This window comes from Oncorhynchus tshawytscha, linkage group LG18, assembly GCF_018296145.1.
Source record: "Oncorhynchus tshawytscha isolate Ot180627B linkage group LG18, Otsh_v2.0, whole genome shotgun sequence".
Taxonomy (NCBI): domain Eukaryota; kingdom Metazoa; phylum Chordata; class Actinopteri; order Salmoniformes; family Salmonidae; genus Oncorhynchus; species Oncorhynchus tshawytscha.
In genome coordinates this window covers 40,625,732-40,647,184 of record NC_056446.1, presented here as the reverse complement: position 1 = coordinate 40,647,184, position 21,453 = coordinate 40,625,732, and the positions used below count along the sequence as shown (strand labels likewise).

The window sequence follows — 21,453 nt, the reverse complement described above, 5'->3', positions numbered from 1 at the left end:
ATGAGAACGGGACTTCCTCCTCTCGGGATAAAGAGCAGAGGAAACAAATGAAAATAATATCGCGAGTGATTTAGGGATAAAAAATAAATAAAAAATGAAGCCTAAGTAATGGTAGCTCATTATTGTATTTTTGTTCTTCTTTTTTCACCCACAATAAAAAAATAATTTTTAAAAAGCTGAAAAACAGTCGGTTGGGCTGTGCCCGGTCCTTATGCTACCGGAAACGCCACCATCCCACAGTGCATTGCGAATGTGTTTGCTATTAGCATTAGCATTTAACATACAGTGGCGTTAGTGTTTTTGTAGGCAGGACGTGTTGGTTTAGTGAATAATAACCTACTTTTTAAATTAATAACGACTCTTATTGTATTAAGTACAGCACACGCAAACATGGAGATCGGTACAGAGATAAGCAAGAAAATACGGGTGAGGTCATTTCGATGCTAGCTATTCGTCTTATTAGCCATCCTGTTAGCGTAGCTAACGCTAGCTAGCTCACTAAACCCATGAGAGAATTTGTACAAATTTACAAGCAACCCAAATAAATATGCCTATTAAAGGCACCCAGTACTGCATCTCACATGTCGGAAGTCCATAACAGTTCTGAGGTGCCGAATTAGGAATTTTGTACATTTTTTATTTATTTAGACCTTTTGTTTAGAAGTAACGTTAGCTAACTACATACCGGCGGTAACGGGGGTAAATTGAGGATAGCTATCGTTAGTTGCGCTCTAACTCACCAAATATGGAGTTTAACGAACACATTTTGACATTAAAGCTTGCAGAGTTGTAGCTTTGGGACACAACATCGGGAGTGTGTAGAATGGGAGTTTGAATCGGAGCTTTCTGGACGAAAAATTGGGTTTCTAACGCACATATACTCGTTTAGTTATGTCTAAATTTTGATATTTCAATATCCAATATTTCAGTTTATTACTCAAACAGGGGTGGGGAATAGACATTGTTATTGTTTCTACTGCTGATTGCTGCTTTACATTTTCAACCGGTACTAGTACCTAGTAGTTAAGTTGTTTTCTGGCCTAAGACTAGCAATTGACAATATATTGTTATTTTCTCCCAGGCTGCTATCAAGGGGAAGCTTCAAGAACTCGGTGCCTATGTTGGTAAGTGTGAATATTGACATCAGCTTCTGATCTGCAGCAATTAATCTGAGACTGCTGTTGACATTATATATAAATACAATGATAATATTTCTATGGATCTTGACCTTCTACCAAGGGTTCTAGAATATAATACATTTTTCTGACTGTTCTCTCTCCCCCTAGATGAAGAGTTGCCAGACTATATCATGGTGATGGTGGCCAACAAGAAGACTTCCCAGCAGATGTCTGATGACCTGTCCCTCTTCCTCGGCAACAATACCATCAAGTTTACTGTCTGGTACGTATGCAACCAGCTAGACCTGGTCCCAGATATTCTAAAGTTATTGTCTCGCTGTTTGGCAGCTACAGCAAGTGTCTTGAGTTGAGAGGATTCTTTGGGTGTAACTTTGTATTTTCTATTTCAATGGTTCCAAGTATGGTGTGTTGTTCTTACAGGTTACATGGAGTCCTGGAGAAGCTGAGGTCTGTGGCAGTAGGTAAGTTCAGGTTACATGGAGTCCCGGAGAAGCTGAGGTCAGTAGCTAAGTTCCAGTGACCACAAAAGGAGGACCAGCTCCTAGCTGAAAAAGTCCCAATATACTGTATTTTGACTTTTTACTAGGGTGATATACTGTATTTTGACTTTTTACTAGGGTGATATACTGTATTGAAGTCTATCATCCTATGTATTTATTTAACCTTTGTTTAACCTTTTTAACTAGGCAAGTAGGTTAAGAACAAATTCTTATTTACAATGATGGCCTACACCGTCCAAACCCGGACGACGCAGGTCCAATTGTGCGCCGCCCTATGGGACTCCCAATCACGACCGGATGTTATACAGCCTAGATTCGAACCAGGGACTGTAGTGGCGCCCCTTGCACTGAGATGCAGTGCTTTAGACCGCTGCACCACTCGGGAGGGAGCCTGCTGCGCCACTAGATTCCCACCCTAGTGGGAATTGAAAGACCTTGAGTCGTTCGATGCCAAAACAAACAACCCTTAAGAGAGGATTGTAACAGTCTTATCAAGGCTAGGAACTTCACAACACTATAGCATAAAGTAGTCTAGCTATTTGAATGTGTTATAGAGCTGGCCTTGACAGTATTATAGTAGTATCTCTACCCATGTATAGCTAAATATAGCTAAATTGACAATCTCTCTGTGTGTATCAAGAACCCGCGTCCCTGAGGCCTCAGCTGTACTCTGACACTGGCACCTCGTCAGGGAAGAGTGAGTGGAAGGGGGAGGAGTCAAAGGGCCTTGCGGTGTCCAGCTCGCGCTCTGATAGGACAGAGGCCCGTGTGTCAAGCTCCGCCCATGAGCACAGGTAAGGTGTTGATTTTCAAACATTGATTAGCTATATATTGAAAAGAAAGGCCATGCCATGCTCACTGAAATCAGCATGGTTCAAGTTGGCTTGGATCATATGAAAGACCCCTAACACATTTATTTCATTCAGAAGTTGCTCCTCAGACGAGACCTCAACACCTACATGTGGATCAATTAATTGACGTGAAGCTTCGGCATTTTATTGCAACCAAACAGGGTGAAACAGCCCAGCTCATACTCACACACACACTAACGTCACTGTCATTCTGTCCAGAAGGGTCTCCTCAGACAAAACCTCGTCCCGCCTCACCTCCACGGTCAAGCCCCTGATGGACCCTCCCTCCTCCGAGGCCGTCATCGACATCAAGCCCGAGCTAGACGATGACCTCATCGGCGAGGACCCCGTGGACATGGGCGTCCTCCCAGGTCGCCTGCGTGGATCCACCTCCGGAGGAGGGCGGGCATCAGCTCAGATCTACAGGCCGCCCCAGGGCAGGTCCTCCTCGGGGACAGGCAGGTCGGCGGACGCCTATAGGTCCTCAGAGGGGTCCTCGGGGTCACACAGCAGGCAGCAGCACAGCAGCTATCACCTGGACAGTAGGAGCAGCAGAGACAGCAGGACATACAGAGAAGGAGGCAGCAGCAGGGTGCAGATTGTTTACGTATTACCTTTATTAAGTCAAGGGCCTTGCTCCAATACAACAGAAATACATCCTTCCTCATTGTCTTGACATAATCAGAGATCAGGAAGTGATTTGGGGGCGGCAGGGTAGCCTAGTGGTTAGAGCGTTGGACTAGTAACCGAAAGGTTGCAAGTTCGAATCCCCGAGCTGACAAGGTACAAATCTGTTGTTCTGCCCCTGAACAGTCAGTTAACCCACTGTTCCTAGGCCGTCATTGAAAATAAGAATTTGTTCTTAACTGACTTGCCTAGTAAAATAAAGGAAAAATAAAATAAAAATGTAGATTGGTGAAACCACCGTATTACCTTAATCATTCCAACCAATGAGATCTCTGCTTACTTCAAAAGGAAAGAAGGATGCATTTCTTAATCATTTGAAAAGGATCTGTCGCCAGTCAGTATGGCTTTCCCGTATCTGTCGCCAACCATCTCTGGCCTTGTTGTCTCCAGCAGCAGCAGGAGGAGGCTTCGAGGAAGCGCAAAGCCCCAGTGGTGAGCTCCGTGGTGCGGGTGAACCAGGCAGCAGACGGGGGTCGAGACAGTGATGATGAGGAGGAGGATGATGATGAGGAAGATGAAGGATACGGGGTCAAGAACTTGTCCAGCAGAGTGTCCCTGCCTTCCAAACCAGAACGCAAGTAAGGGAACGCACACACACACACACTATCTGTCTACCTCTGTTACTCTCTCCTTTCCACATGTTCATCTACTCTGTATGTTTTGCTTCTTGTTGTGTTGAGCAGCGACTCTTGATTCCAGTTAGTTAAAGTGAACACCTTAGGACAGCAACTGGTTTCAACATCCCTCCTTTCACATTACACGTTGTTGGTACCCCCAGGGGGTTGTCTGTGTGATGGGACCCCCAGGGGGTTGTCTGTGTGATGGGACCCCCAGGGGGTTGTCTGTGTGATGGGACCCCCAGGGGGTTGTCTGTGTGATGGGACCCCCAGGGGGTTGTCTGTGTGATGGGACCCCCAGGGGGTTGTCTGTGTGATGGGACCCCCAGGGGTTGTCTGTGTGATGGGACCCCCCCCAGGGGGTTGTCTGTGTGATGGGACCCCCAGAGGGTTGTCTGTGTGATGGGACCCCCAGAGGGTTGTCTGTGTGATGGGACCCCCCCCAGGGGGTTGTCTGTGTGATGGGACCCCCAGGGGGTTGTCTGTGTGATGGGACCCCCAGGGGGTTGTCTGTGTGATGGGACCCCCAGGGGGTTGTCTGTGTGATGGGACCCCCAGGGGGTTGTCTGTGTTTTGGGACCCCCCCAGGGAGTTGTCTGTGTGATGGGACCCCCCCCCAGGGGGTTGTCTGTGTGTTGACCCATGTCTCGGTGCGTTTCTAGACCCTCCCTGCCCCCGGCCAAACAAGCCAACAAGAACCTGCTACTGAGGGCTATGTCTGAGGCCCAGATCTCTATCAACAAGACTGCAGCCTACCTACCTAGTACGTAACTCTCTGTCAATCTGCCTGAAAGAAAGAGCACACCTGACTATTAGAAATTACCACCTGTAATGTGTCGTCCTGTTTATCATGACACCTATTACTGACTAAACTGTCAAAAGGAACTAATTGAACCCGTGTTTCCCCAGTACCACAGAGACAGACGGTTCCGGTGGCACCCAGGACGCGTTCAACCACTGACGAGATGAACGCAGCCATCCAGCTGGTTCAGGAGCACCTCCACGGCCTGGTCCCCAGGGGGCAGTCTTACACCCCCTCAGAGCCTCAGCCCCCCAGGCAGCTAGGTAAATCAGACTCCAAGGCCCAATCCCAAATTACCCCTAATCCCTATGGGAGAGATATGTTCAATGGTGCCGGAGGAGATTGCTGCTGTTCTACGGTCTCCTAACCAATTGTGCTATTGTGTGTTATTTGTAAATTATTTTGTACATTTTTCCGCAACTGTCATTTATGACCGAAAAAAGCTTCTAGATTACAGGACAGCGATTACTCAACTCGTACTGGACAAATATTTTTTTCCTTTAACGACCCGAAGAATTTACTTCAGACACATGACAAGACCCAAACTCCTGTGATTCGCATGAGAAAGAGGCGGAGATATCGGGGACGTAGGTTTTGGGGTGCCGTGTAAGGATCTGATGGCAAGTGGGTAGTCTGCCATTACCATCGATCCTATTAGCCAACGTACAATCATTGGATAACAAAATAGAGCTACCATCACAAATATCCTACCAACGGGACATTAATATCTTTAATATCTTGTGTTACACCGAGTCGTGGCTGAATTTATACAGCTGGCGGGGTTTACGCTGCATCATGATAGAGCAGCTGCCTCCAGTAAGACGAGGGGTGGCGGTTCGTGTATATTTGTAAACAACAGTTGGTTCACGAAATCTAATAGTAAGGAAGTCTCTAGGTTTTGCTCACCCGAGGTAGAGTATCTCATGATAAGCTTTAGACCACACTATTTACCAAGAGTTTTAAATCTATATTTATACTTCTATATTTATACTTCTATATTGAGTACACTTTTCAAATCCACTCAGCTCTCCGTCTCGAGTTGGAATTGGGCCCCATGACTCCTCATTACAGAAGGAGCGTGAATGTTTCAGTGTCACGTGCACTATTACAGTGAAATGCCTTTTTTTTTTTTTTTTTTTTTTGCAAGCTCCAAATCCAACAACGACATAATCAATATTACTGCATTGTCCTGACTATAACTGTGCTGGTCTCTCCCAGTAGTTCAGTCTCGGTCCCTGGCCTCTCGGCTGCAGTTAGACGTGCCAGAAGACAACATGAGAGCGCAGCACAGTGACTATTTAGGTGAGTCTGTCACTTCCTAACTAGAAGTCTTTATGGATCCACCAAGGCTCCAGCGGGTTCGGATCCAGAATTCGAAATGATGTCACGGGTCTGGGTCGGCTCTGATACGATCAAATAAAATGTTATTATTGGCGTAGATTTATTTTATATTTTTATGAAATGCTGATGTTTCTATATAGCTCTATCAGCAGTAATGCCAAACAAAACAATACACACAAACTCCCCAAAATAAAGACGTTTAAGAAATATCAGAACGAGCGATGTCCGAGTCTGGACTGTACTGAACTAAAATATCAAAATGTTGCCACAATATGTAAAGTGTTGGTTGCTTGAGCTGAAATGAAAGATCCCAGAAATGTTCCAATACGAATGAAAAGCTTATTTCTCTCAAATGTTGTGCACAAATTTGTTTACATCCCTGTTAGTGAACATTTCTTCTTTTTGCCAAGATAATCCATCCACCTGACAGGTGTGTCATATCAAGAAACTGATTAAACAGCATGATCATTACATAAGTGCACCTTGTGCTGGGGGACAATAAAAGGCCACTCTAAAATATGCTGTTTTGCTTATGGTAGAGAAATGAACATTAAATTCTCTGCTAACAGCTCTTGTAGGTATTCCTGCAGTCAGCATGCCAATTGCACGCTCCCTCAACTTTTTTTTTTTGTGGCCTTTTATTGTCAGTATTCAGGCCCCTTCACTTTTTTCCACATTTTGTTACATTACAGCCTAAAATGTATTAAATTGTTTTTTTCCCTCAATTTCTTTTCTCCCACACAATGCCCCATAATGACAAAGCAAAAAACAGAAAATGTTTGCAGATTTTAAAAACTATGACACCTTTTACTTTGTTGAAGCACCTTTGGCAGGGATTACAGCCTCGAATCTTCTTGGGTATGAGGCTACAAGCTTGGCACACCTGTATTTTGGGAGTTTCTCCCATTCTTCTCTACAGATCCTCTCAAGCTCTGTCAGATCGGATGGGGAGTGTCGCTGCACAGCTATTTTCAGGTCTCTCCAGAGATGTTCGATCAGGTTCAAGTGGCCAGGAGATGAGCAGTGCCTGGTTTCCTCCAGACGTGAGGCTTGGCATTCTGGCCAAAGAGTTCAATCTTGGTTTCACCAGACCAGAGAATCTTGTTTCTCATGGTCTGAGTCCTTTAGTTGCCTTTTGGCAAGTGGGCTGTCATGTGCCTTTTAATGAGGAGTGGCTTTCGTCTTGCCACTCTACCATAAAGGCCTGATTTGTAGAGTGCTGCAGAGATGGGGGTTTTTTCTGGAAGGTTCTCCTATTCTTCAGAGGAACTCTGGAGCTTTGTCAGAATGACCATTGGGTTCTTGGTCACCTCTTGGTCACCTCCCTGACCAAGGCCATTCTCCCGCGATTGCTCAGTTTGGTTGGGCAGCCAGCTCTAGGAAGTCTTGGTGGTTCCAAACTTCTTCCATTCAAGAATGATGTAGGCCACTGTGTTCTTGGTGTTTTGGTACCTTTCCCCAGATCTGTGCCTCGATATAATCCTGTCTCGGAGCTCTACGAACAATTCCTTCGACCTCATGGTTTGATCTTTGTGCTGACTTCCACTGTCAACTGTGCAATGGAAACAGGATGCACCCTGAGCCCAATATCAATTCTCATTACATAGGGTCTGAATACTTATGTAATTAAGCTATTTCTATTTTTTTATTTTTAGTACATTTTCAAAAAAATCGTAGCCTGTTTTCGCTTTGTCATTATGGGGTATTGTGTGTAGATTGAGGACTGTTTTGTCCAACATTGAGTGATTAGTGCTTTTTGAGGGTGGTTCGATTTATAAAATAATTCCAAAGAAATGATGGGTTTATATACTTAAAAAAAAAAAAAAAAAAAAAAAAATTATATTAAATAGATTGATTGAAATTATGACAAAGTATTCTAGAGCCTTTTAATGGAAAAGCCAAAAATAGCAATAGAAATAATTTGACTAGTTCTTCAAAATATACTTTTTTTAAAAACTCTCTCTCCCTTTCTCTCCCCGTGTTGTGTACATTCCTCTCTCATACGGCCTGTGTGTATCTAACTTAAAGTAGCAGGCATAAAAGTGTATCCATCTCTGTCCGAGCTGGAAAGAACAGGCACGATTGATTAGGGTCATTGCAGTTAATTACCACGTTTCTGCACTGTGAACTAGGTTGAATATTTGCATCATGAAAAGTACATCTACCTTCAGCCCAGCGTCCCACAGTTCGTGATTCGATTTCTCTCATGAATGATTTGATTTCGCTCTAGAAAAACGGCACGTTGGGCTCACAAAAAATAACAACTAAATGAAATTCAAGTAAATGTAGCTGACGTCTTGTCAATGAGTTGTTTTTAACAACAAACAACAACAAAAACATTTACCTACATTTTGGTTAATCGCTCACCGCTACTAACACACTGGAGAGTAGGACTGTTTAACTCCAACAGCCTCTCGTCTGACTTTGTGATTGAACTAACAGAATATTGGTGTCTCACATCGTCCTTGTGTAGCTCTGGAAGTGGCTGAGGGGAGTGTCCTGAAGCCGTTTGACACACGGTCCTTCATCGTGAGGAGGCCTGAACTGGAGGAGGAGCTGGTTCCTGTCCGGAACAGACTGGGACAACTGGACAGGGTGATGATGATGATGATGATCATAACGAATTGTCTCCATTAACCCCCCCATGTCAGCATGGAAATACATTCAGACAGGCTGAATTCTAAGCTGTTGGGGTGGGGGGGTGGGTTCTACTAGGCTAACATGTGGAATTGTTTTAAGATGGTCATATGGAATTGTTTTAAGATGGCCATACCGTAGATCATTTATCTATTTGATTTAGTATTTTAGGACCCCATTAGGTATTTTATTTTATTTAACCAGGTAGGCCAGTCGAGAACAAGTTCTCATTTACAATAGTTTCACTTTATTGTTTGAAAAATTATAGAATTTGGCTTTTTTTTGTTTGAATAACATGAATAAAATAACAGAACAAACAATACATCATAAGGTTTTGAAGTGTCTGTCTGAATCTAGGACCGGGGTATTCAACTCTGGCCCTGTGAGGTCCGGAGCCTGCTTCTTTACTCTTCTGCCTGATTATTAATTGCAGACACCTGGTGTCCCAGGTCTAAATCAGAGCCTGATTTAGAGGGGGAACCACTCACCTGGTGTCCCAGGTCTAAATCGGTCCCTGATTTAGAGGGGGAACCACCCACCTGGTGTCCCAGGTCTAAATCGGTCCCTGATTTAGAGGGGGAACCACCCACCTGGTGTCCCAGGTCTAAATCAGTCCCTGATTTAGAGGGGGAACCACCCACCTGGTGTCCCAGGTCTAAATCAGTCCCTGATTTAGAGGTGGAACCACCCACCTGGTGTCCCAGGTCTAAATCAGCCTCCATTGTGAGGGTCGTAGAGCAAAATGTTTTTGTGAGACCTAGGCAGATGGATTGAGACATGAAGATACACGTAACCCCTCTATTGTGATCTCATAGAGAGTAAACAACTGTATTTTTAAAAGTAATTCAGTATAACACAATCCAACCTGAATATCTTATTTTCCATTGTGATCCTGTTAGGTGCCTATGACGAGTAGGCTGGGGTTAGAGGAGATGCCACCACCTATGAGGAGTGGACTGGAGGAAGTGGTACCTCCTATGAGGAGTAGACTGGGACTGGAGGAAGTGGCACCTCCTATGAGGAGCAGACGGGAGGAGACCACCGTGCCTATGAGGAGCAGGCTGGGAGCCATGGTCAAGGAGGAGATCCAGCCAGCTACTCCACGCATGGTGCAGCCAGCCAGGTATATCATAGTGACTACCCTCTTAGTGACTCATAGTGGCTGCCCTCTTAGTGACTCGTAGTGGGCTGCCCTCTTAGTGACTCGTAGTGGGCTGCCCTCTTGGTGACTCGCAGTGGGCTGCCCTCTTGGTGACTCGCAGTGGGCTGCCCTCTTGGTGACTCGCAGTGGGCTGCCCTCTTGGTGACTCGCAGTGGGCTGCCCTCTTGGTGACTCGCAGTGGGCTGCCCTCTTGGTGACTCGCAGTGGGCTGCCCTCTTGGTGACTCGCAGTGGGCTGCCCTCTTGGTGACTCGCAGTGGGCTGCCCTCTTGGTGACTCGCAGTGGGCTGCCCTCTTGGTGACTCGCAGTGGGCTGCCCTCTTGGTGACTCGCAGTGGGCTGCCCTCTTGGTGGCAGTGGGCTGCCCTCTTGGTGACTCGCAGTGGGCTGCCCTCTTGGTGACTCGCAGTGGGCTGCCCTCTTGGTGACTCGCAGTGGGCTGCCCTCTTGGTGACTCGCAGTGGGCTGCCCTCTTGGTGACCCAGTGGGCTGCCCTCTTGGTGACTCGCAGTGGGCTGCCCACTTGGTGACTCGCAGTGGGCTGCCCACTTGGTGACTCGCAGTGGGCTGCCCACTTGGTGACTCGCAGTGGGCTGCCCACTTGGTGACTCGCAGTGGGCTGCCCACTTGGTGACTCGCAGTGGGCTGCCCTCTTGGTGACTCGCAGTGGGCTGCCCTCTTGGTGACTCGCAGTGTATGCTGACTCAGATATTTTCTTTATACATTGTTGTTGTTGCAGCAGGGTTCTAGCATGGCTCACTGAAAACAAGCTAAGTAAAGAAAACTGTCATCATGCTTTTCTGTCTGTCTGTTCCTCCCTCTCTCCTCTGCCTTCCTCCCTCTCTCCTCTGCCTTCCTCCCTCTCTCCTCTGCCTCCCTCCTAGCAGTGAGAAGGCTGAAGCCGCGGGGTCAGCTAGTCCTAAGTTCATTGTGACCCTGGATGGGGTTCCTAGCCCCCTGGGTAACCTAGGAGACTGTGACATGGAAGCGGATGACAGTTATCCTAAACCAGCCAAGACCACCATGCCTGACCCCTCCATCCACCTCGGAACAAAACCCAAACTCAGCATCCACCACAGACTGCAGGGGGAACCACAATACCCTGATGGTAAAGGGATTTAATTATTTATTTATTTTTTGGCAAAATTGTTATAAATAAAATGAATTATTTTTGCTTCTATAATTAGTATTAGGGTGTTTATTTTTTATTTAACTAGGCAAGTCAGTTAAGAACAAATTCTTATTTTCAATGACGGCCTAGGAACAGTGGGTTAACTGCCTTGTTCAGGGGCAGAACGACAGATTTGTACCTTGTCAGCTCGGGGGTTTGAACTTGCAACTCTCCGGTTACTAGTCCAATGCTCTAACCACTAGGCTACCCTGCTGCCCCTCCACTCTAACCACTAGGCTACCCTGCTGCCCCGGGTGTGAGCCTTGACACTCGGGTATTACAATTGTGAAGACTTTTTCAATGGTTAAGCACTTCCACTTGTCAGCACTTGATTCATCATTATTACTAGTGACTGATCATAACAGCTGGGACTACCACACCAGATGTTCTGATTGGCTGTCTCTGTATAACAGCTGAGGCTACCACACCAGATGTTCTGATTGGCTGTCTCTGTATAACAGCTGAGGCTACCACACCAGATGTTCTGATTGGCTGTCTCTGTATAACAGCTGAGGCTACCACACCAGATGTTGTTCTGATTGGCTGTCTCTGTATAACAGCTGAGGCTACCACACCAGATGTTGTTCTGATTGGCTGTCTCTGTATAACAGCTGAGGCTACCACACCAGATGTTGTTCTGATTGGCTGTCTCTGTACAACAGCTGAGGCTACAGCTCCTCTAGGGTTTCAACGTTGTCTTAAGTGACCCGTTTTCTGAGCTAGTCTGTGACCTGACTGGTCAGCGACCAAACTACAAGAAATCTGTTTTGTTTTTTTTTCAATGGAAAGAGATTCTGGTGAGGTAAGGAGACTTTAGGCTGACCAAGGTTCTCAATAAACAGCTTTGACACTGCTGGATAAAGTACGAGTCAATGTTTTGTTTGGTATGCTTTTTGTAAGAAACATCGACCTAGCTCTCTGGGTATCTTTCTACAGAGTGGTTTCTGGTCTGGAAAGCCGGCCCTCATCTAAACTCTCATCATGTCGTTCCTCGGTTTCAGAGTTAGGGATGGAGACTGAGGAGGAGGAGGAGGAGGCGGGTCCTGTGAAGAGACAGAAGGTTCTGGAGAGGTGTAAGTTCTGGCCCGTCTGTAAGAGTGGAGATGAGTGCGTTTACCACCACCCTACCACTCAGTGCAAGTAAGAACAGCCTGACCCAGATGGTTTTCCCTTTGAATAAAGACCAATAGGCACTCCGTGAATTGAAAATCAAAACTGTCTGCATTTTAGTCTGTTTTGTGGAATTGTGGGGTTTTAAACCCTAAAACTACATACATTTATTTGGATTTGTATTGGCTTGACTAATATGTTGTTCCCTCCTCTGTCCCACTCTCTCTTGTGTCTAGAACTTTCCCCAGCTGTAAGTTTGGGGACAAATGCCTGTTCGTCCATCCTAACTGTAAGTTTGACGGCAAGTGTTCCAAACCAGATTGTCCCTTCACTCACGTCAGCCGCAGAGGACCTGCACCCTACACCCCTCCAGTCAGACCAGGTACAGACACACCCCTTTAAGCCCCTCCCCTTATGCTGTATTCATGACATGGGGGGGGACTCAGAAAAAGTACTTGTAAACTGGAAGCAACGAGTCGTGTGCTTTGAACCGATTTTAACGCCGATCGCTAATGGAGAATAAGCTGGGTCAATCATAAACTCAAAGTACAGCTGTCATACTCCTATTCAAAAACATATATTTCACGAGATGTTATGAGCACAGCATTAGATTAGGATGTTTTGTATACATGTTCGTTATTAAATGTGTAAATATTATCAGTTGAGATGTTACCACTTTTTTTGATGTCTTCTACCTTTGTCTGTATCTAACAGCAGTGTTTTAATGGGGTGTTGGTTTAATTAGTGTCTCCAGTCCAGTAGTGTTTTAATGGGGTGTTGGTTTAATTAGTGTCTCCAGTCCAGTAGTGTTTTAATGGGGTGTTGGTTTAATTAGTGTCTCCAGTCCAGCAGTGTTTTAATGGGGTGTTGGTTTAATTAGTGTCTCCAGTCCAGCGGTGTTTTAATGGGTGTTAGTTTAATTAGTGTCTCCAGACCAGCGGTGTTTTAATGGGGTGTTGGTTTAATTAGTGTCTCCAGACCAGCGGTGTTTTAATGGGGTGTTGGTTTAATTAGTGTCTCCAGACCAGCAGTGTTTTAATGGGGTGTTGGTTTAATTAGTGTCTCCAGACCAGCGGTGTTTTAATGGGGTGTTGGTTTAATTAGTGTCTCCAGACCAGCAGTGTTTTAATGGGGTGTTGGTTTAATTAGTGTCTCCAGACCAGCAGTGTTTTAATGGGGTGTTGGTTTAATTAGTGTCTCCAGACCAGTAGTGTTTTAATGGGGTGTTGGTTTAATTAGTGTCTCCAGACCAGCAGTGTTTTAATGGGGTGTTGGTTTAATTAGTGTCTCCAGACCAGCAGTGTTTTAATGGGGTGTTGGTTTAATTAGTGTCTCCAGACCAGCAGTGTTTTAATGGGTGTTAGTTTAATTAGTGTCTCCAGTCCAGCAGTGTTTTAATGGGGTGTTGGTTTAATTAGTGTCTCCAGACCAGCGGTGTTTTAATGGGCATTAGTTTAATTAGTGTCTCCAGACCAGCAGTGTTTTAATGGGCATTAGTTTAATTAGTGTCTCCAGACCAGCAGTGTTTTAATGGGTGTTAGTTTAATTAGTGTCTCCAGACCAGCAGTGTTTTAATGGGTGTTGGTTTAATTAGTGTCTCCAGACCAGCAGTGTTTTAATGGGGTGTTGGTTTAATTAGTGTCTCCAGACCAGCGGTGTTTTAATGGGTGTTAGTTTAATTAGTGTCTCCAGTCCAGCAGTGTTTTAATGGGCATTAGTTTAATTAGTGTCTCCAGTCCAGCAGTGTTTTAATGGGGTGTTGGTTTAATTAGTGTCTCCAGACCAGCGGTGTTTTAATGGGGTGTTGGTTTAATTAGTGTCTCCAGACCAGCGGTGTTTTAATGGGTGTTAGTTTAATTAGTGTCTCCAGACCAGCAGTGTTTTAATGGGGTGTTGGTTTAATTAGTGTCTCCAGACCAGCGGTGTTTTAATGGGTGTTAGTTTAATTAGTGTCTCCAGACCAGCAGTGTTTTAATGGGTGTTAGTTTAATTAGTGTCTCCAGTCCAGCAGTGTTTTAATGGGGTGTTGGTTTAATTAGTGTCTCCAGACCAGCGGTGTTTTAATGGGGTGTTGGTTTAATTAGTGTCTCCAGACCAGCGGTGTTTTAATGGGGTGTTGGTTTAATTAGTGTCTCCAGACCAGCGGTGTTTTAATGGGTGTTAGTTTAATTAGTGTCTCCAGTCCAGCAGTGTTTTAATGGGGTGTTGGTTTAATTAGTGTCTCCAGACCAGCAGTGTTTTAATGGGGTGTTGGTTTAATTAGTGTCTCCAGACCAGCAGTGTTTTAATGGGTGTTAGTTTAATTAGTGTCTCCAGTCCAGCAGTGTTTTAATGGGGTGTTGGTTTAATTAGTGTCTCCAGACCAGCGGTGTTTTAATGGGTGTTAGTTTAATTAGTGTCTCCAGACCAGCAGTGTTTTAATGGGGTGTTGGTTTAATTAGTGTCTCCAGACCAGCAGTGTTTTAATGGGGTGTTGGTTTAATTAGTGTCTCCAGACCAGCAGTGTTTTAATGGGGTGTTAGTTTAATTAGTGTCTCCAGTCCAGCAGTGTTTTAATGGGGTGTTGGTTTAATTAGTGTCTCCAGACCAGCGGTGTTTTAATGGGTGTTAGTTTAATTAGTGTCTCCAGTCCAGCAGTGTTTTAATGGGGTGTTGGTTTAATTAGTGTCTCCAGACCAGCGGTGTTTTAATGGGTGTTAGTTTAATTAGTGTCTCCAGACCAGCAGTGTTTTAATGGGGTGTTGGTTTAATTAGTGTCTCCAGTCCAGCAGTGTTTTAATGGAGTGTTGGTTTAATTAGTGTCTCCAGTCCAGCAGTGTTTTAATGGAGTGTTGGTTTAATTAGTGTCTCCAGTCCAGTAGTGTTTTAATGGGGTGTTGGTTTAATTAGTGTCTCCAGACCAGCAGTGTTTTAATGGGGTGTTGGTTTAATTAGTGTCTCCAGACCAGCAGTGTTTTAATGGGCATTAGTTTAATTAGTGTCTCCAGTCCAGCAGTGTTTTAATGGGGTGTTGGTTTAATTAGTGTCTCCAGACCAGCGGTGTTTTAATGGGGTGTTGGTTTAATTAGTGTCTCCAGACCAGCGGTGTTTTAATGGGTGTTAGTTTAATTAGTGTCTCCAGACCAGCAGTGTTTTAATGGGGTGTTGGTTTAATTAGTGTCTCCAGACCAGCGGTGTTTTAATGGGTGTTAGTTTAATTAGTGTCTCCAGACCAGCAGTGTTTTAATGGGTGTTAGTTTAATTAGTGTCTCCAGTCCAGCAGTGTTTTAATGGGGTGTTGGTTTAATTAGTGTCTCCAGACCAGCGGTGTTTTAATGGGGTGTTGGTTTAATTAGTGTCTCCAGACCAGCAGTGTTTTAATGGGGTGTTGGTTTAATTAGTGTCTCCAGACCAGCAGTGTTTTAATGGGGTGTTAGTTTAATTAGTGTCTCCAGTCCAGTAGTGTTTTAATGGGGTGTTGGTTTAATTAGTGTCTCCAGTCCAGTAGTGTTTTAATGGGGTGTTGGTTTAATTAGTGTCTCCAGTCCAGCAGTGTTTTAATGGGTGTTAGTTTAATTAGTGTCTCCAGTCCAGCAGTGTTTTAATGGGGTGTTGGTTTAATTAGTGTCTCCAGTCCAGTAGTGTTTTAATGGGGTGTTGGTTTAATTAGTGTCTCCAGACCAGCAGTGTTTTAATGGGTGTTAGTTTAATTAGTGTCTCCAGACCAGCAGTGTTTTAATGGGGTGTTGGTTTAATTAGTGTCTCCAGTCCAGCAGTGTTTTAATGGGTGTTGGTTTAATTAGTGTCTCCAGTCCAGCAGTGTTTTAATGGGGTGTTGGTTTAATTAGTGTCTCCAGACCAGCAGTGTTTTAATGGGGTGTTGGTTTAATTAGTGTCTCCAGACCAGCAGTGTTTTAATGGGGTGTTGGTTTAATTAGTGTCTCCAGACCAGCAGTGTTTTAATGGGGTGTTGGTTTAATTAGTGTCTCCAGACCAGCGGTGTTTTAATGGGTGTTAGTTTAATTAGTGTCTCCAGTCCAGCAGTGTTTTAATGGGGTGTTGGTTTAATTAGTGTCTCCAGACCAGCAGTGTTTTAATGGGTGTTAGGTTTAATTAGTGTCTCCAGTCCAGCAGTGTTTTAATGGGGTGTTGGTTTAATTAGTGTCTCCAGTCCAGCAGTGTTTTAATGGGGTGTTGGTTTAATTAGTGTCTCCAGACCAGCAGTGTTTTAATGGGGTGTTTTTAAGTGTCTCCAGGCAGTGTTTTAATGGGGTGTTGGTTTAATTAGTGTCTCCAGACCAGCAGTGTTTTAATGGGGTGTTGGTTTAATTAGTGTCTCCAGACCAGCAGTGTTTTAATGGGGTGTTGGTTTAATTAGTGTCTCCAGACCAGCAGTGTTTTAATGGGGTGTTGGTTTAATTAGTGTCTCCAGACCAGCAGTGTTTTAATGGGGTGTTGGTTTAATTAGTGTCTCCAGACCAGCAGTGTTTTAATGGGGTGTTGGTTTAATTAGTGTCTCCAGTCCAGCAGTGTTTTAATGGGCATTAGTTTAATTAGTGTCTCCAGACCAGCAGTGTTTTAATGGGGTGTTGGTTTAATTACAGTGCCTCCAGTCCAGACCAGCAGTGTTTTAATGGGGTGTTGGTTTAATTACAGTGCCTCCTTCCAGACCAGCAGTGTTTTAATGGGGTGTTGGTTTAATTACAGTGCCTCCAGTCCAGACCAGCAGTGTTTTAACGGGGTGTTGGTTTAATTACAGTGCCTCCAGTCCAGACCAGCAGTGTTTTAACGGGGTGTTGGTTTAATTACAGTGCCTCCAGTCCAGACCAGCAGTGTTTTAACGGGGTGTTGGTTTAATTACAGTGCCTCCAGTCCAGACCAGCAGCGTTTTAATGGGGTGTTGGTTTAATTACAGTGCCTCCAGTCCAGACCAGCAGCGTTTGCCGTTTCTTCCCAGAGTGTAAGAAGATGGACTGTCTCTTCTACCACCCCAAGGTCAGAACAATACTCTACAACCATGAGGTTGAAAGGAGTTTGTCCTCAAATACCTGTTTTGAGCTGTTTGTTATACAATCTTTCATTAGACACTAGTAAGGAAATAAGGAATGTCTTGAGTGCTGATCAAAATGTTGCCGTATCAACTTCAAGATGATGTTTTGAAGACTGGTTTCTTGTCTCTCGTCAGCCTTGTCGGTTTGGAGCCCAGTGTAAACGTACCGGTTGCACCTTCTACCACCCCACTGCCTCGGTCCCTCCCAGACACGCCCTCAAGTGGACCAAGGCCCAGAGCAGGTAACCAGGCAATACCTACCCAGTATTACCTACCCAGTATTACCTACCCAGTATTACCTACCCAGAACAGGTAACCAGGCATTACCTACCCAGAACAGGTAACCAGGCATTACCTACCCAGAACAGGTAACCAGGCATTACCTACCCAGAGCAGGTAACCAGGCATTACCTACCCAGAGCAGGTAACCAGGCATTACATACCCAGTATTACCTACCCAAAGCAGGTAACCAGGCATTACATACCCAGTATTACCTACCCAGAGTAGGTAACCAGTCATTACCTACCCAGAACAGGTAACCAGGCATTACCTACCCAGTATTACCTACCCAGAGCAGGTAACCAGGCATTACATACCCAGTATTACCTACCCAGAACAGGTAACCAGGCATTACCTACCCAGAACAGGTAACCAGGCATTACCTACCCAGAACAGGTAACCAGGCATTACCTACCCAGAACAAACTCTACATACTTAACGTTACCTCTCATAACTTCCGTGGCGTGTTTTTAAAAGTTCGAACACAAGATGTTTCACCATCCATTTGTTATGCAGCATCTTTTACTGGTACTTCGATTAACTTTCATGAGACGCCATTTTGAATCTCCGTTTGTCAAACTGTGTCCTATTTGGTCCTAATGCTCTTCTTTAATGGTCCTTGTAATCTTCCTAGCTAGACGACAAGACTACCTGAGACCGACCGAGTCAAGATGATGTGCCGCTATAGAACAGGGTTCTCCAACTGGTGGCCCACGGGCTGAATTTGGCCCGCAGGTGATTTTATTTGCCCCCCCCTACCCCCAAGTTTTCTGAGCAAAATAAAGTGTTTGTTATTGGACATTAGACTGTAAAAACACCAGCATTTCAGCTTCAAGTGATTTTTTAAAAAAACTTTGGGAGTGTGTTCCAAAATATTCCCATGTATAATGGAGAGATTTGTTTGTATACAAATGTAAGCGAAGTTATGAAGTCATTGTTTTAGTCAAATTATATCTGTTTGGGCTTCTTTGCTGTCAATTTGCAGTCTACAAATGTTTTATGTTCCGACCCCCTGAACATCCTTTTAGGAAAAATAAATTTCCCCCGTGGCTGAATCTTGTTGATCCCTCTGTTGTAGAAGATGTGGTTCTACTGTTTAGTTATTGTTTTATTCTCTTTACGGTTTAATTATCAACGATCTGGTCGGTCCTTTATTTGATTTTTATTTCATTTTGTGAAACTGACACATTTTTTTTTAACCAGACAAAACTTACAGGGTTTTGTTAAAGTTGTTGTACTGCACTTTTTTTTTTTTTTTTTTTTTTTTTTGATAATGTTGAAAGTATATTAAAATACTCCATGTCAAATTTGCTGGTCTGTGTATTTTCATAACCTCGTCCCCAGGCTCAGTTGAGAGACCGACCGATCATTACGCTGCTGGACTGACTGGACCTGCTGTTTCCACACTGAACATCAATCAAATGTATTTTAGGAAGCCCTTTCTACATCAGCAGATGTCACCAAGTGCTTTACAGAAATCCAGTCTAAAACCCCCAAAGAACAAACAATGCAGAGTAGAAGCACTGTGGTTAGGAAAAACTCCCTAGAAAGGCAGGAACCTAGGAAGAAACCTAGAGAGGAACCAGGCTCTGACGGGATCGTCTGATGAGGTGTGGGTGCTGAGGAGCCCGGTTCCCCAGTGGGTGGGCGCTGAGGAGCTCGGTTCCCCAATGGGTGGGTGCTGAGGAGCCCGGTTCCCCAATGGGTGGGTGCTGAGGAGCCCGGTTTCCCAATGGCTGGGTGCTGTGGAGCCCTGTTCCCCAATGGGTGGGTGCTGAGGAGCCCGGTTCCCCAGTGGGTGGGCGCTGAGGAGCCCGGTTCCCCAGTGGGTGGGCGCTGAGGAGCCCGGTTCCCCAGTGGGTGGGCCTTGGCTGCACCTCTGCCCAGTCATGTGAAATCCATAGATTAGGTCCTAATGAATTTACTTCAATTGACTGATTTCCCTCTATGAACTGTATCTCAGTAAAATCTTTGAAATTGTTGTATTTGTATGTGTGTGTACGTATATATCCACACACACACACACACACATATGTGTACACCTCTTCAAATTAGTGGATGCGGGACCACTGAGTGCTGAAGTGAGTTTTGTGTAAAAAAATCGCCTGTCTGTCCACGGTTGCAACACTCCTTACTGAGTTCCAAACTGCCTCTGGAAGTAACGTCAGCACATGAACTGTTTGTCGGGAGCTTCATGAAATGGGTTTCTATGGCCAAGCAGCCGCACAGAAGCCAAAGATCACCATGCTCAATGCCAAGCATCCGTTGGAGTGGCGTAAAGATCGGCGCCATTGGACTCTGGAGTGATGGATCACGCTTCACCGTCTGGCAGTCCGACTAACTGTTGGATGCCAGGAGAATGCTACCTGCCCCAATGCATAGTGCCAACTGTAAAGATTGGTGGAGTAGGGATCATAGTCTGGGGCTGTTTTTCATGATTTGGGTTAGGTCCCTTAGTTCCAGTGAAGGAAAATCTTAACCCTAAGGGCAATACAATGACATTCTAGACGATTCTGTGCTTCCAACTATGTGGCAACAATTCGGGGAAGGTCCTGTCATGTTTCAGCATGACAATGCCCCCATGCACAAAGCGAGGTCCATACAGAAATGGTTTGATGAGATCAGTGTGGAAGAACTTGACTGGCCTGCTCAGAGCCCTGACCTCAACCTCGTCGGACAACCCTGGGACGAATTGGAACGCCGACTGCGAGCCAGGCCTTATCACCCAACATTAGTGCCCGACCTCACTAATACTCTTGTGGCTGAATGGATGCAAATCCCTCCCAGAAGAGGGAATACGGTTGTTGTAGCTGCAAAAAGGGGACACCAACTCCAAATTGATGCCCATGATTGTGGAATGAGATGTTGGACGAGCAGGTGTCCACATACTTTTGGTAATGTAGTGTATCTCAGATTGCCACTCTAAGCTATTGTACACCATCGCATAATATGGAAACCATTACTATGGAAACCAATAATATGGAAATCATTACTATGGAAACCAATAATATGGAAATCATGTCCTTTTCAGGATCACTTAGTGTCAGAAACCAGTTCACACCAAGTAAAACGTACATTATTTATCATCTTTGTCCTTCAATAAAAATGAATGAACTGTTACAAGACTTAACTTAGCACCGGAGTTTCTCTCTCTTTCTTTTTGCTCTCGGAGGACCTGCGCCCTCAGGACTACCTGGCCTGAGGACTCCTTGCTGTCCCCAGTCCACCTGGGCGTGCTGCTGCTCCAGTTTCAACTGTTCTGCCTGCGGCTATGAAACCCTGACCTGTTCACCGGACATGCTACCTTGTCATCTATGAACATTTGAACATCTTGGCCATGTTCTGTTATAGGACTCGCCACCCCTCATAGCCTGGTTCCTCTGTAGGTTTCTTCCTAGCCACCGTGCTTCTACATCTGCATTGCTTGCTGTTTGGGGTTTTAGGCTGCGTTTCTGTATAAGCACTTTGTGACATCGGCTGATGAAAAAAGGGCTTTATAAAATACATTTGATTGATTGAGTTTACTGAGACAAAAGTTCATAAAGATTTTTTTCTAGTTATACAATACATTTACGTCATTTAGCAGGCGCTCTTATCCCGAGCAACTAATTACAGTTAGTGGATTCACCTTACGGTAGCTCGGACAACCACATAGATATCACGGTCATAGTAAGTATATTTTGAACAATAAAGTAATTATTTGTAAAGTCAGTGCTAATAGTAAAACACAAGTGCGAGTGTTAGTATTTTTATTTTTTTTACGTAAATAGATATACCTTACTAAAGGTACGCCCACAACAACTGGGCAGGATTTCAACACGGAAGGCAAGCAAAATTTGAATACCACTGCAATATCGTATGCCACCGCAACAGGTCGCTGTTGACCACACTAGACGCCATGTGACGCGTGGGTTGACGTCACGAATTTAACTTTAAATGCCCTAAAAATCCTCTGTTCTCTCGCCGGGCGCAGTGGCGTGCGCCTGTAATCCAAGTTGCTGGGAGGCTTAGGCTGGCGGATCGTTTGAGCTCAGGAGTTCTGAGCTCCAGTGGACTATGCCGATCGGGTGTCCGCACTAAGTTCGGTATCGATATGGTGCTCCTGGGGGAGCCCTGGACCACCAGGTC

General features: G+C 45.0%; 1 protein-coding gene and 1 long non-coding RNA gene across 8 annotated transcripts; both read left to right on the top strand.

Moving 5' to 3' along the window:
* Positions 1-214: 214 nt before the first annotated feature.
* Positions 215-18,169, top strand: zc3h14 (zinc finger CCCH-type containing 14). Of its 7 annotated transcripts, none has more exons than XM_024406256.2 (18): positions 215-426; positions 1,082-1,124; positions 1,287-1,401; positions 1,560-1,600; positions 2,280-2,433; positions 2,713-3,082; positions 3,568-3,755; positions 4,457-4,557; positions 4,704-4,859; positions 5,815-5,898; positions 8,411-8,532; positions 9,474-9,697; positions 10,623-10,843; positions 11,908-12,046; positions 12,253-12,398; positions 16,911-16,990; positions 17,181-17,287; positions 17,960-18,169. In XM_024406256.2, the coding sequence occupies exons 1-18, from the start codon at positions 391-393 to the stop codon at positions 17,961-17,963; spliced, it is 2,331 nt and encodes a 776-aa protein (XP_024262024.2). In that variant the 5' UTR covers positions 215-390; the 3' UTR covers positions 17,964-18,169. The 7 variants fall into 7 exon arrangements, with proteins under 7 accessions (XP_024262024.2, XP_042157016.1, XP_042157013.1 ...); XM_042301079.1 differs by having other exon boundaries at positions 216-426; positions 10,620-10,843; XM_042301081.1 differs by having other exon boundaries at positions 216-426; positions 2,710-3,082.
* On the top strand, positions 17,294-17,604 carry LOC121839998. Its single transcript, XR_006079294.1, has 2 exons — positions 17,294-17,511; positions 17,554-17,604. It is a non-coding gene; the product is annotated as an uncharacterized LOC121839998 (long non-coding RNA).
* Positions 18,170-21,453: the final 3,284 nt, after the last annotated feature.